General features: G+C 34.5%; 3 protein-coding genes across 6 annotated transcripts; 1 reads left to right on the forward strand and 2 right to left on the reverse strand.

The window, feature by feature from the left end:
• Nucleotides 1-531: 531 nt before the first annotated feature.
• Nucleotides 532-1,416, reverse strand: C05C10.8 (C6 domain-containing protein). Its single transcript, NM_001136333.3, has 3 exons — nucleotides 1,288-1,416; nucleotides 896-1,062; nucleotides 532-716 (listed from the first exon to the last, which is right to left on the reverse strand). The coding sequence occupies exons 1-3, from the start codon at nucleotides 1,349-1,351 to the stop codon at nucleotides 573-575; spliced, it is 375 nt and encodes a 124-aa protein (NP_001129805.1). The 5' UTR covers nucleotides 1,352-1,416; the 3' UTR covers nucleotides 532-572.
• Nucleotides 1,417-1,536: 120 nt separating this feature from the next.
• pho-10 (Putative acid phosphatase 10) lies at nucleotides 1,537-3,980 on the reverse strand (the record flags this gene model as incomplete). The annotated part of the gene is made up of 10 exons (NM_063739.2): nucleotides 1,537-1,557; nucleotides 1,605-1,745; nucleotides 1,787-1,927; nucleotides 2,187-2,362; nucleotides 2,410-2,617; nucleotides 2,670-2,759; nucleotides 2,804-2,886; nucleotides 3,123-3,216; nucleotides 3,583-3,777; nucleotides 3,894-3,980. 10 exons carry the CDS (start codon nucleotides 3,978-3,980, stop codon nucleotides 1,537-1,539), a joined length of 1,236 nt encoding a protein of 411 aa, NP_496140.2.
• A 1,650-nt stretch (nucleotides 3,981-5,630) lies between these two features.
• Nucleotides 5,631-14,258, forward strand: C05C10.2. 4 transcript variants are annotated; one of them, NM_001377846.1, is made up of 9 exons: nucleotides 5,631-5,672; nucleotides 5,790-5,904; nucleotides 6,188-6,331; nucleotides 6,422-6,493; nucleotides 8,210-8,344; nucleotides 8,390-9,271; nucleotides 9,522-12,461; nucleotides 13,549-13,743; nucleotides 13,866-14,258. In NM_001377846.1, exons 1-9 carry the CDS (start codon nucleotides 5,638-5,640, stop codon nucleotides 13,917-13,919), a joined length of 4,572 nt encoding a protein of 1,523 aa, NP_001364579.1. In that variant the 5' UTR covers nucleotides 5,631-5,637; the 3' UTR covers nucleotides 13,920-14,258. The 4 variants fall into 4 exon arrangements, with proteins under 4 accessions (NP_001364579.1, NP_001364625.1, NP_001364520.1 ...); NM_001377845.3 differs by having other exon boundaries at nucleotides 5,637-5,672; nucleotides 13,860-14,242; NM_001377847.2 differs by lacking the exons at nucleotides 5,631-5,672; nucleotides 5,790-5,904; nucleotides 6,188-6,331; nucleotides 6,422-6,493 and adding exons at nucleotides 7,825-7,892; nucleotides 8,020-8,104 and having other exon boundaries at nucleotides 13,860-14,110.
• Nucleotides 14,259-14,438: the final 180 nt, after the last annotated feature.

Here is a 14,438-nt window from a genome sequence, read left to right on the forward strand (position 1 = left end):
TGATTTTTTTCCCAAGTTATTCTAACAAGTTAGTCAACTTTATTCGTTTTCAAAACAAGTGAGAAAGTCCAAACTTTCTAGAATGATTCCAATAATGTAATTGTTTCATTCGAGCAGTCTTAGATTTTTATATTTTGTAAATAAAGAACAACAATAAAAACTATTAGACCTTTGCCACGTGTCTTAAATCAACGTGGCAAGGTCACGCATTTAATTTTGTCGTGCAAAACATTTTTCGAATGTTGTTTTATTATGGATTTTGATTCCCAAAAGAACAAACGCTTTGAAAAAAGCGCTCATTGTGACATTTCAGAAATCTTTGACGCAGATTTTTTAAAATTTTTTAGCTACACTTTTAGATGCAAGAAGTCCCAAAATGGTCTTCAACAATAAAAACTCTTGCGAGAGTTGTGTGTTCCAAATGCTAGTCGCTAACCAAACTATTTTCCAACTTCCTTTTCAAAAATTAGCCATCGTCTGGCAAAATTAGAATAGAACGAAATAAGCGCATTTCTATAAGTTTCACACAAATATAGCAGATACAACTTTATTGACGACTACTTTATAAAAAATTAGAGAAACGTCCAAGTTCCATCGGCGGCTCTTTCTCCACATTTGATCAATGCGTACTCTTTGACGCCATTCTCCAAATGCCAAAGTTTGGATTCTGTGTTACAAATAAATGTTGCGTTGAGTCTTGAGGGTGCGACTTGAAGCTGAAAATTCATATTTTTGCTAAAAAGCTAAGTTTTAATGGAAGTTATTTCAATTGAATAATCAAATTTGCTCTTTTTTTCCACAAACTTTGTATGAAAAAAATACAGTAAATTTTAGTATCAGATTTGAAGACTTCGTACTCGTTGCTAATTGGAAGCTTTGGTTTGAGAAAACATACAATGTCGTAGTTTTCGTCATTTAATTGATAACCTGCAACACCTGCAGCCTTATCCGGTTCAACCACATAAAGTTGGCACAAAACCGAAAGCGGTTCGGAGCATTCAAAATCCATTGGAGGCTTACTAGCGCTGTTGGTATATGGCGAAAAGGGCCATTGGCAACAACCTGGAATAATATTACTGTAAACTGAGGAGATACCAATTGCTTTATGTTTTCAAAGCGATCTACGCCTACTTCAAGCCTTCTGAGAATATTCAGTTCAATCAGTTTTGCTTGAAAAAAAAACGGTACATAGGCAGGTATGCATGAAGAGATTCTTATTTTAAACTTGCAGTTTTCATTATTTAAAACTATTAGCTGCAATTTTCAGACAATGTTAATCAAACGCACCTTCAGCAGAAACTACCGTGATAGTTGTAGAAAGCAAAAACAAGGTGAGAATAGCCACATACATATTAGAATAGTTGTGAAAACTGAACAGTTTGTAATGGTTTTATACAGGAATTTTAAACGGACAAATAATAAAAACATTTAATAGTTGTAGATTTTTAATAGTTTATTGCTGATTTTATTGCTCTATTTATTGATCAATTGAAGTGATAAAACCAGAAAAATATGAACAGACGTATAAGATTGTTGTTAGGAAGTGATATTGCACACCTGAAAAAAAAAATACAATTTGACAGAAATGGAAATTATAAACCTACGGTATTTATATCAGGAATGGGCTTTAAGACATCTGCCAGATGCTGAAAAGTTGATAAAGGACACATCGAAACTCCTTGGCACATTGGGACTTGACTAGTCACATCCGTAATTTGTGAACTGGCATCCTGGCGATACAGCACCTAAATTATTTTTTCAGCAGACATGGTTCAAATTTTCTCACTTTGAACAATCTTTTATTCGTCTGGCTATTTCTGTAAAACTCGAAGAAAATTGCAGCGGCATATGAAGGCCATCCATCTTCGGTTGCGGAAATATGCGGGATTCCCAAGGCTACCAACACAGCATAGACGTTGTTGTCGTGCTGTAAAATGGGATTTTTTTGTCCATTTTTGTTTTTTTTTGTTCAATTAATTTGTAGAAAACTGAATAAAAAATAAAGGAGCATACTCCAGAAATCTGTGAGCTCTATTTGTTTAAAGCAGTAAAATACAATTAGGTAATTAGTGTTCGGTAAATAGGTACTATATAGTTTACGTAGACGTATAAAAAAATTTAAAAATTGAAGAACGGTAAGTAGGTATTTTCGTACCTACATGAAATAAATTTTCGAAAAAACTCACAATGGAATATCCGTAAAACTTGAGTTTATTCAAATAGCTTGTACAATTTTGCCCTCTCTCAACACAATTTAGTTTCTCACTGGCACGAGAAACAATCTCATTAATCATAACTCCAGAGCGAACTTGTTGGATTTCAAAAGCGACATCAAGCCCATTAGAAGTGACAGCCGGCTGACCTAGAAATTTTTAAAATCTTCTTTGCCCCAAAATATGTGATACTTACTAAAACTTCCTTCCAAAAAACCTTTAATTGGTGCATACGTTATTTCAGCCTTGGAATAAAGTTGCTCGTTATACCATGGAAGCTTATCGTACATTGTTTTATTGAAGTAGGCTCTTTGACATTTCCACGTGTCTGGGTAGACGTAAAACGTGTCAACTCCAGTTGTTACATTGTAAAGTGGAGCAATTTGTCGGTTCAAAAGAATAACCTTTAATGGAAAATGTAGAAAAGCGTCATTACTAGAAATGACTAGAATTTACCTGCTGAAAAGCCTGTTGAACTTCTGGCAGAGTAAGCATTTGTTGCTGTAGAAAATCGTACCTTGGACATGGGCAATTTTGACTGGCAGCCTAAAATATAGTATCTGTGAAAAATAATGTTAATTGTAACTCACACATTGATCTGAACCATCAACATGTACTGGAACAAATGCAAGTCCTGGTAGCCATTTAAGTGGGGTGAATGGATAGTCAACATCTGAAATATTGGGCTTTCAGTTTCTTATGAGCCGTGCCTTCCTAAATGCCTGCCTACCACCAATTCATGTTTTTTTGTTTAAAGTTCGGGGCCTAGTAATTAGAAACCCTAATTTCTGATTAAATTGAAGAAATTTTAAAATATTTTTAGAGAGAAAGTCGGCGGTTCTCTCAAAAGAAAAACTGTGATAAATCAACTTTTAATGAAAATTTGAAATTTAATATTTGTAAACTCACTCGGAATATCATATAAACTTGGTGGGAATAGTCCATACAATAGAGACATTGCAGAAATTATAGTTCTATTCAGATTGGTTGATCTAAAATATACCTGAAAATGTTAATTCAGTTTACTGGTTGAAGATACGTATCGGGCTATTTAGTTGCATATATCTGTGTTTGCCTGTATGCCTACGTGCCTGCCTAACGCCTACTTTCTGTTTTTTAGGACTGTAGTCAGTGCCAATTTGTTTATGGAAAATTTGAGTAGGACTGCGACATTGAACGCTGGCATTTTTGATTCTCAAAAAAGTTATATTTTCATAAATCTGTAGCCTTTAAGACATATTTTTATTATAGAGAATTTGAAAGTAGTTTACAGCAAGGCCGCTAGAATAATAAACTCAGCCACAGATTAGATTTTCCGACAAACACAATTCGAAAACTCGAAAAGCTCATATGTTCATTATTCGTTTACCTCCTTTGATGCGTACTTTGGTTCCAAAAAGTTGAATTTCCTAACATAACGCTCACGAATTAGTCGTCCCAAATTATTCATCTCTCCCATTCCTCTTCCAGTTAGCTCGCCGAGCCCACCACCGCCAAATACCCAGTCCTTTTCGTAGATTGGGTAGAGGTCAGCAAGAGCCGAACGTTCGCCATGTCGCCACATCTGAATTTTTATTACTATTATGAAAAAAATTTCAAGAAAACACATGGTAAATTATTTTCAATTTAGAGATTTGGACTTTATTTTACAAAACCCTATACTGTTTTGCTTTTACTCACAGCTTGGACAAACTCCAACTTGACATTTCCATCTTTGCTGGAACATCCAACGGCCACAATTATTACACAAAATAATGATAAAAACATTAATCTTAACTGAATAGTTTTCCAACAGCATAACCATCCTTTTAAAGTATGAGGCTCGTAAAAATATCACTAAACAATTCAATAATTTGATAAAATTGTGCTTTTTGATCAAATGTTCTTGTTGGGAATAATCTCAAATGATGAAACGCATTTTATGCGATTGAAGTTCAAATCTGCGGAAAAGATTACAAATATTAACGAAATTTTATGGTAAGTTCATTTGGTTATCATTTTTATCAGAAAGTGATCGAAAATCAAAGGAAAATATTTTACATGTATTTGCCGCATCTCACGTTGCAGTTGCATATGTTGTTTGAATAGAAAATATTAAAAGTTTAAAAAAATATCAGAAAGTATAGCAATTGTTTTCTGACAACTCAAAAGTTAATAGAAGTGGCTTGAATACGTGACAATTTGAAATGCTTTCCATTCGAGGAACAAATTGAATGAGAAATTTTTATATTGACGCTGTGAAAAAAAATCCCGAATTTTGTAGGATGTGACATCCCGGTAGGTGGGCTTAAACACATAAAGGTACCTGTCAGAGAAATTGTTTGTCATACAAAAATTACTATCTTTCTCGGCTTCTAATCCTTCTCGACCTTTCTCATTTTGTGGCTAAAATAAAAGTTTTATAAATTTATTCGCAAGGATTTACAATAGATGTACAAAAAATCACTTTCATCAATACTTTTTGTCTCCTTCTGTATGTAATCTCACTTTAGACTTCTGGCAACTTGCATAGTCACCTTGAACATATAGAAAAACAACGCTTTTAGATTGTTATCTCATATGTTATTCATATGAGAAACCTTGCGGCACGGTCTCATGACGATCAGAATTTTTCGATGAAAGTTTTGAAAAAGAGTGTGCAAATTTAAGTATTACAGTAGTTTCCACTTTTCCCTGTTTTGAATATTTTGCTTAATTGTATTTTAAATTATGTAGTAAGGTGTAAAAAAAACAATAAAAAACATAAAAAATTCTGAAACGGCTATGAGTGGGCACTAATATACTTCTTAGAGGAGCAAACTGTTTTTTGTAGCATCTATGCAACAAATTTTTTATCGTGCTGAGACCGGGTTCCATAGTTTCGCGTCATCGATTGCAATATGACGCATCTGGATATTATCCTATTCACATTTTCTTCCCACAACACGTCCTTCGTTTCTTAAAACCACTAGGATTCCTTTGAGTATGTGCCTAAGTCTCTTGTTGTTCATAGTCTCTAGACTTTAGAGTGTCTGCGACTCTTGTCTCACCTCCTGTTGCATTCACACTGACTGCCAAAATGGTGGGAAAACTGAGCGTTCGTCTCTATTGGGACGCGGTTTCAGTTGGAAACTAGAAATTTCACCCGGTTTTTTCCTGAATAGGTGTCATTGGTATTCATATTCCAACAATTCCGTTTCTTCTGTTTTTTGTGTATAAAATCAGACATTTATTTATGTGTTTCGAAAATAATCGAAACATTTTCTTTATTATTTTAAAATCTTTTTTTTTTGGATTTATATCTAGGATATTTTTCGAAGTTAAAAGGAATTTAAAAGTGTTGTTTTTTGTATTTTAATGTGTTTTACTTCTCGATCTCCCATGAAAAACCATAAATTGAATTTTTTTCTGAAAAAAATTATTTTTAAAATTTTCTAATTTCAGGATGCTGCCGACAAGTTCAAATAATGAGGAAAATAGGTGAGTTTTTGAAATACGTTCAATTTTTCAGTTCAGCAAAATTCAGTAGAAATAATTTACTGTAAATTTAATTTTTTAAAACTAAAAACTTTTTAAAAAAATACGACTATTTTTCAGGAAACCAGAAAACTCATTTCCTCCCACTCACTTTGACACTTGGGAACGACTGAGTGATTACCAAAAACCTAGCTCAAGTACAACGGATGATGCTTATGGAAAGCCAGTTGCAAAGGTAAGTCTTTAATTTTGATTCCAACATCAAATTTCATATTCTAACACTGCTTAGATTTTTCAAAATTTTTCGTCAAAGTTCTTGTAAGTTGTCAAATTTTCAGAAAATATGAACTTTTTTTTAGTAATTTGTAGCATTTTTACAAGTTTGAACTGACTAAAATTCTGAAATAAAAACATTTGAATTGTAGATCAGCTATAAAATTTGTGGATACATTTTTCGGTTGAATTCCAAATTTATTATATGATAACTGAAAACTGAAACTTATAATTTATAATTCCAGATATCCCCAACAGCATCTATTGATGAAAGGGAAACTGGTATCATCGGCTCAACACTGAGACAAGATTCAACGGATTCAGATTCAACGGGCTCTAGCAATATGAACCCATATGATAGACTTGATAAAGAAGTGATTAGTAAAAAGGTAATCTTTTTTCTTGAAAAAAATTGGAGTGTTACGAACGAATAAAACAAATTTTTTAGAATACTTTTTTATTAAATTTCTAATTTTCAGAATGCGCACACAAATTCATATCGGAATGACGTTGATGAACTCGAAGGATCCCTGAGAACGTTAGGACTACAGGTGAATTTAATATACATTTCATAAGACACCAAAACTATTTTGAAATATTATATTGCAATTGTATTTTCTCGTTTTTAAAAATTTTAAATTAGATCTTCCCGCCATTTTTTTGGTAAAATTAAGAATTGAATTTGCCGCCAAAAGGTTTTTGAAAATTACATCTGCATCTGCAGCCATCTACGGCCAAAATTAAAAATATATATGATTCTTCATATGCGCCATATGATTCTTCATATGCGCATAGCTATAGATACTGTAACTTCGACAACTCCTATCTCCTCAGAGAGGCAAGATATTGAAAAGTGATTAACTAAAAAATTTTAGAACATAACAAAAACTATAATAATTAGTTAAAATCATGTGTTTATCTCTTAAGATGAGAAAGTTAGAGCAGCCAGTAGAATAACAAAAAGTATGCAATACAAATGCAAGTCTAACTCCCCAATCTTGAAAAATAAAAACGTAGGTTAAATTGAATATCATAGTTTTTGATGTGCTCTACAAGTTTTCAGTTGATCACTTTTTGATATCTCGCCTCTCCGAGTAGATAGGAGTTGTCGAAGTTGAGGTATCTAGAGCTGTAGAGGGTAGGAAGAACCTCATGGATCCTTATCAAGGAAAAGAAAATATAACACCAAACGTAAAAAATGTTAATTTGATCATTTATGTGAGTATTTGAGCCATTTTTGAGGAAAATTGGAGAGCAACACTTACATAAGAAATTTGGCGTGGCATAGATCACTTGGTAGATTGGAATATTGAAATTTGATCAGAACTATTTGTATTTTTAGTGATTTTGATTGATTTGTAACTTTATTCTATTGAAATCTTTAATTTCATAAAAGTTATTCAACTAATTTTGCCAGATTCCCCTTGATAAATGTTGCTTTACTTTTTTATCGATTTCGTTGTAAAGAAAAATCATTTTTCTGTGTTATCAGTCAAATTAATGACTAAAACTCTTTAAAAAGGTTCAGACTATTAATAAAAATTCTAAAATTAAATGTTTATGCAATAAATTGCTCTAAAATCAATTTTTATTTGCAAAATTCTGTTTTTGGTCAAAAAAAATTTTCAGACTCGCCGAAATTCAGAGCTCATTTCGAGCTTATTTGGGGTAAAATTTATGTTAAAATGAAGTAAATCACATCGCGAACAGTCTCTGGGCGGTCCCGCATGTTGAAAATTGCTTTAAAATCCCTAAAATCCAGCAAAAACGCGATATTTTACTGTTTTGCTATACATTAATTCCAATTCGTGCGACGTCTGCAGCAAACGCGCTCCTGCGCCAAAACCACTTTTTTCGCTGTTATTTTTTGAGATTTCCCCACTTTATGTAGTGAAAACAAAGATAAACTTCTTATTTTCTCTATTTTTCAATAAATTTAACCTTTTGCAGGTATTCTCTTTTTAACTGACTATGAGAAAACTATTTCAAAAATTCATTTCATGTTCTTTCCTTTATTTTTTCAAGAAAAATTCATAAAAGAAATGCTTTTTTTCCGCAAAAATAATTCAATATTCAGAAGTGCGCCATCATATCGGTGAAACGCGCAAGCAATCTCCCTCCCCCTTCGTTTCCACCCGAGGAGACCGTGATAGCAGGCTATGGTAAAAATTGAAATTTCCATAATTTTTTCCCCGAAAGAAATGTGAATTTAAAATTGAAATTTTAATTCGCCATGATAGTCATTTTCAAGAATAGTTGTTTTTCAGAAGGTCAATGCGCCGACAATTTCTTCCTTCTCCGCTTGGAAATCACAATCTTCGGCTCTTCCTGCCCCCAGCTCATCTGAAACGAGTAAAATTGTGAAAGCAGAAATTAAAGCTCCACAACAGCCTATGTCACTGGTATATCCTGAAAGTGAATACTCCATTTTAGTCTTTGTTTTTCAGAACCCGAATTATTTCGATGTCATGCGAGAGATGGAGAAGAGTATGAATATATTCACAAAACTGTTCAGAGGAAGCCAAATTCGCAACAAGAATGATCTACCATCAGGACGACATCTTGTCAACTACAGGCAAAATCACGCGTTCGACTTTGCAGCCATGTCACATATTTGGAAAGAAAACAAGATGGAGAACCTTCCAAAGTTACCACATCGAGCCAATCTTGTGATGACACTTCCAAGTTCTCGTGTACGTAACTCGAAGATTTGTGCATTCTATCGAGTATTGGAGAAAAAGGAGGACAAGTACATTTTGGTGGCTTGTCATGTGAATATACATGGATTTCATAGAGGAGATCTTCGATTCGTGGAAGTCAATAATAGAACTGTGTTGAAGGGATTTGAGCGATCAAGTGTCATTGGACACCTCTTCCTTGGAGATATTCTTACGGTTACTGAACTCACCAGATGTAATGAAACAGTTTCGAACGTCGCCAGTTCAGTTGAGGATGCTTCTCCAGATGCTCCATGTCAGTGGATGGCAAGCAAAGTTGTCCTCTTTCCTCGCCATGAGCCCGTAAATGTTCAATTCAAATTCACCTGCAATGGTATGGCTTCTGTAGTTTCGACGAATGAGCCAATGAGTGTTATTCTGAACAATTTGACGGAAGCAAAGACTAATGTAGAATATACGGGAATTGCATTCAAGTCTGCAAGTTATACAGTTCATACGGAGGATTATACTAAAAAGTGGTACGAGAGAATCCAAGAAGAAATATCAAACATCATGATATATCCAAAAGCGCTCAGTACAATTTATCAGTATGAAGAGTACACACCAAACTTTGTTGTTGAAAAGCAAGAGCAAGAGGAACATCCTTACCAGGTCAGTTTTCAGTCGAATATTTTAATTCTAAATATAATACCTTTGCCAATATGATTAATCACAAATTATATTTTTGATTTAACTAGCCCCCGTTTTCCTTCACGATTTATTTTCTTCTAAATTTATTACTAAAAATGTTGTCTTTTTCTGAATAGACTATAGTTCCCTAAACGGGGCATTCTTTTATACATTCCATCTCAAATTTTTATAGTAATAACTTAAATTTTTATGGAAAAAATTGTTATTTCAGCAAGACCTCGAAGACCTTGACCTATATCGACAGCATGAGATGCAAACAAACGTTTTTACAAAGTTTTTCGATATTGGAAAAAGCGAAAAGAGGAAGTTTGGGCCTGGAAAAAGTATTTCTAATTGTCGGCACTCGGATGCTATTGATTTCGCAGCCATGTCATATATCTGGAAGAATATTCGTCAACAGCATCTCCCGAAACTGCCAAAGCTACCAAACATGGTGTTACCACTTCCAACCTCTATGCCATTAGACTCAGAAATTTGTGCATTTTATCGTGTTTTGGTCGAGAACAAGTCCAAGTATATATTGATTGCCTGTCATATGAATGTACATGGATATCATCGAGGAGATCTTCGATTTTTGGAAATCAACGAAAGCACCAAATTATATGGATTTGAAGGAAGAAGTGTCATTGGTCAACTTTTCCTTGGAGATATTGTTGCGGTAACTGAGCTTGCAAGATGTAATGGTCACGGATCTGATGCCTTCAAGATTCCTTTCGACGTTTCTATGTCATCACAAAACACATGTACCTGGATGGCAAGCAAAATTACTCTTCCCTCAAGACCTCCACCGGCATCAGTTTTGTTTTCTTTTATGAAAAATCGGATGGCAGTGGTGAAAGGATGTGATGAGCCGATGAATGTGGAGGTGAAAAGCATTCAGAACGTTGAGCCGGATCTTATCTACAAAGGAACTGCGTTCAAACCTGAGAAACCCGAACTTAACTTCACAGAAGGTTTCATTAAAAAGAAGAGGCATCAAATTGGTTCAATCACTTTGAGAATTGCCAGTTATCCGAATTCATTCGGAACGATTTATAACTTTCAAGAATCTGATATTGACAATGAACACTACAAAATTGGAATCAATGCATTTTCGGAAGAGAAGTTCACAGAAATTTCTCTTGATGAGAGGGAAAAAATTGTCGAGACTTGCTCACTGATGGGATTCAGCGCTGCTAATACGATTTTCAACGGAAGATTCGATTGTCGAGCTTTTAAAATGGAAGAAATCAAGAAAAATGGTATGACCGTAATGTTCTGCATTGAAAATCCAACCAGTCAACCAACACTTGGCCTCTGGTGTGCGGGAAATCGAATTGTGATCGGAGGACCGAATGGTGATGTGAATGGTGCTATTGAAACAGTCATTGATGATCCGGATATTGGTTACTTAAGAATCGCAGCTAGATTATCAAGAGATATCCCGAAGAAGTTCAGTTTTAAAGGCGACGGAGAGTTTTTCGTTTCACAGAGGGAAGTATTTGAGAACGAAATTCTCGATGATGGATACTTCAAAACATTAGATCCAGGATGTAATGGAAGAAGAATAATCGAGACATTGTACGGAGGAAAGCCATTGGAACGAGTTGTTGTAGACAAACGCGATTCTTCAATTGAACGGATGATGAGTCAGTTGTTTGGTGTAGGTTCGGGCATCAGTGAACATAAAACATCAGGAAAAAAGTCCGAAGACACCCCAACTCAATTCTACTTCCCAAGTACTCCAGAACCATTGGCTCTCAACAAATATCAATGTGAATATGTTCAAATGCTTCTTGATGGTAACCCTTTGATCATTGGATCTTCTCCCTTCGGATGTGGTAAATCAATGACAATTATCACTGCGGCTCTTGAATTATACAAGTTGAAAAAGAATCGAAAGCAGCTACTAATAACTCAGAGCAATTATGCAAGTGTTAACTTGATTGATATTGCACAACGGGTTTGTCTGAGTGGAGATGATGATTTGAAAGACTTGAAGTTTGTGCGTTTTGTGTCGGAAAAGAATTGGAATGAGCTACCATCAAACTGCCGAACCGACTCTGATATGCCGTATCTTATGAATAAACTGTTCAAAGACTGGGCAATGGGAAGAATTGATCTGACGAATTTGACATGTTTAAAGACCCATCATTACGTTCAAATGGTCTCCCACATTATAAAAAATGATCTGGTCAATCCGATGCTCTTTGGTGATCACATCGCACAAATTTACGACAAACTCTCCGCAGATTTTTCCAGGGCTCCGCATGCTCAGACGCTTGTGGAAGCATTTTTCATGATCTATAAGCCGGACTTGGTAATGGTCACAGCAGACTCTGCAAAAGGTTTGCTGAATATTTTGCGAGATGTCTGTGCTGTTCAAATTGATGAAGCAAGTCAACTGGCAGAATGCACACTTTTGGGATTGCTCAAATCGTTCAACAATGCAAGCTTTGGATTGATCGGAGACATTCATCAACTGCCACCATATTGTGAAGAAGGTTTGGAAGGAAAACTAAAAGATTTTGGAATTGGAAATACTATGGAACGAGCTATTAAGGAGAAAATGTTTCCGGTGTGCACCCTTCGAAACGTTTACCGATGTCATCCAAAGACTACTGAGCTGCTCAGTGAGCTATTTTATGATGGTGCACTTGTTTCTGGAGTTAGTGAGCTTGCAAGAAGTGATTTCATGACAAAGAGAGATGATTTCTGGCCTAATCCCAAGTTTCCCATGATGTTTGTGAACAATACGGGTGCATCTACAAAAATGGGAACATCTACGAGTAACTCATCGGAGAAATCAATTGTTGGAGAAATAGTACAAAATCTTATCAATGATCCTCGCAACCCAGTCAATCCAAGTGACATTGGAGTGATCTCATTCTACAGTGCTCAAACTTCGATTCTCACTGAGCATCTACGTGGAAGCGGTGTCAAGTGCGGTACGGTCGACGCGTTCCAAGGATCTGAAAAGGAGATCATCATCATGTGCAGCACGAACGAACGGATCTCGGACTTTATGCAGCTAAGTAATCGCTTGAACGTTGCAATGTCCCGTGCGAAGCAGGTCACAATCATTATTGGTCATTTGGATGGATTGAGAAGAGCCAATTATTGGAGCACAATTGTGAACAAAATTGAGCAAAATGGGAATTTGGTTAATGCAGTAAGTTTTTTATTTTTAAATTTTAATTTGGACTCAGTTTGAAATACTAAGTTCCGTTCAATATTGGTTATTGTTTTTAATTATTAGGTCTCCAAATAAGTTCCGGGTCAAAAATCATAACTTTGTTCGCTGCGAATCGATTTTTATGAAATTGTGGGAATTTATGTTATCAACCATGGTCTTTCATTTGACAATAGTCACAAAATTTTTTGGCCGTCCGAAGTGCCCGTACTCGGAGCCAATTTTTTCAGGCATTTTTCAGATCTCGCTTCTTTTCAGGTTTCAACTGAGGTTTGTGTGCGGATATTGCTTAGTTTAGTACACAATGTAAGAAAACAAGAAAAGTTTGAAAAAGAATCCGTCCAAAAAAAAATTTTTTGTCGTTCGTCAAAAAAATTTTGTCGAAAATTCTTGATTTTTCATACAAAAATGACGTAACCATGTGCAAACTATTTTTACACATACAAAAAAAATTCAATTTAGTGCGTCACACTAAAAAATAACAAAAAACACAGCTCTTTCGAACTATTTTCGAGTTTTTGGAGTATTTCTCGAGATCCAAATTTCATACTCAAATGTTTTGTATGTGTAAAAATAGTTTGCACATGGTTACATCATTTTTGTATAAAAATTCAAGAATTTTCGACAAAAATTTTTTTGTAGATTTTTTGACGAGCGACAAAAAAAATTTTTTTGGACGGATTTTTTTTTCAAACTTTTCTTGTTTTCTTACATTGTGTACTAAATTAAGCAATATCCGCACACAAACCTCAGTTGAAACCTGAAAAGAAGCAAGATCTGAAAAATGCCTGAAAAAATTGGCTCCGAGTACGGGCACTTCGGACGGCCAAAAAATTTTGTGACTATTGTCAAATGAAAGATCATGGTTGATAACATAAATTCCCACAATTTCAGAAAAATCGATTCGCAGCAAACAAAGTTATGTTTTTTGACCCGGAACTTACTTGGAGACCTAATAGTTTGATAGTGTTTTGAAGGGCTTGCGGAGCTTGTATAACTTAGTAGATCAAACTGAGACTACGCCTCACTAATATTATTTTTATGAATTACTGAAATTTGCTTTCAGAATGACTGGTATCAAAATCAACGAAGAAATAAGGTATCATTGTCATCGTATCCACTAATTTCAACATCACGACAATCGAAACAACAACGTGCCAATGAATATAATTCACAACACAAACACGTTAAAAGACAAAGTAACAATGATTACGGTAGCCAACGGAGCGTGACTAACTCATTGAATCCAGAATTTGTTGGGGTAAGCAGGGCATTCATTATTTGCCATTTTTTAATGTTTAAAAGTTTATATCATCGCAGTAAAAGTAACTTTTACATACTGTAATCCAAACATTGACTGATCTAATCCGATAATAGTTTCAGAAATGGGATGACGAGACGTATGGAGATTGGCCCACCATCCAGAAATCAACATAAATATCCAATTTTAGTCTTCTACTAGTTGTTTTTACCGTTTGTATTCATATCAAATTTTCATGATGATCTTTTGTTTCCATCTCCAAGCTTTCACTTTTTGGTTGTTTTAATTTTTTTTTTCTGTTGAAATTGAGTGTTTTTTTTCTGTTGAAATTGAGTGTTCCATTTTTATATGAAATGGATTTTGTCTGTCTTGGAAATTCTTTTGAAGACATTGAATCACAGAAGAATGTTTAAACATTTTCAGAAATTGTACGGAAAAAGTTGGGACCAAGAGAATTATGGTAAAATAAAACTTGTAATATGTATTACAATTTAGAAATAAAAAACTATAAATTTTCAAAGTTGGTTTTAAGTGCGTACAATATAATAGCCATTAAAAAGATATAGAGTAACCATGAAGAAAAATTCAACTAATACCTTTATTTTTCTAATTGAGAACTAACAGTTCAAATCCTTTAATGGATACTTTACAAATTAACTGTTGTTTTTGTTGGTAGGACTATTCACGAACGAACT

Source organism: Caenorhabditis elegans, chromosome II (genome assembly GCF_000002985.6).
Source record: "Caenorhabditis elegans chromosome II".
Taxonomy (NCBI): domain Eukaryota; kingdom Metazoa; phylum Nematoda; class Chromadorea; order Rhabditida; family Rhabditidae; genus Caenorhabditis; species Caenorhabditis elegans.

Bases quoted from the DNA above. Each gene is read 5' to 3' on its own strand.
- C05C10.8 (NM_001136333.3), bottom strand. From the start codon at position 1,351: ATGTATGTGGCTATTCTCACCTTGTTTTTGCTTTCTACAACTATCACG. The intron at 1,063-1,287 runs GTGCGTTTGATT...ATATTATTCCAG, and splicing joins CACGGTAGTTTCTGCTGAAG to GTTGTTGCCAATGGCCCTTT. The intron at 717-895 runs GTATGTTTTCTC...ATGAATTTTCAG, and splicing joins ATGACGAAAACTACGACATT to CTTCAAGTCGCACCCTCAAG.
- C05C10.2 (NM_001377845.3), top strand. From the start codon at position 5,638: ATGCTGCCGACAAGTTCAAATAATGAGGAAAATAG. The intron at 6,332-6,421 runs GTAATCTTTTTT...TCTAATTTTCAG, and splicing joins AAGAAGTGATTAGTAAAAAG to AATGCGCACACAAATTCATA. The intron at 13,744-13,859 runs GTAAGCAGGGCA...ATCCGATAATAG, and splicing joins TGAATCCAGAATTTGTTGGG to TTTCAGAAATGGGATGACGA.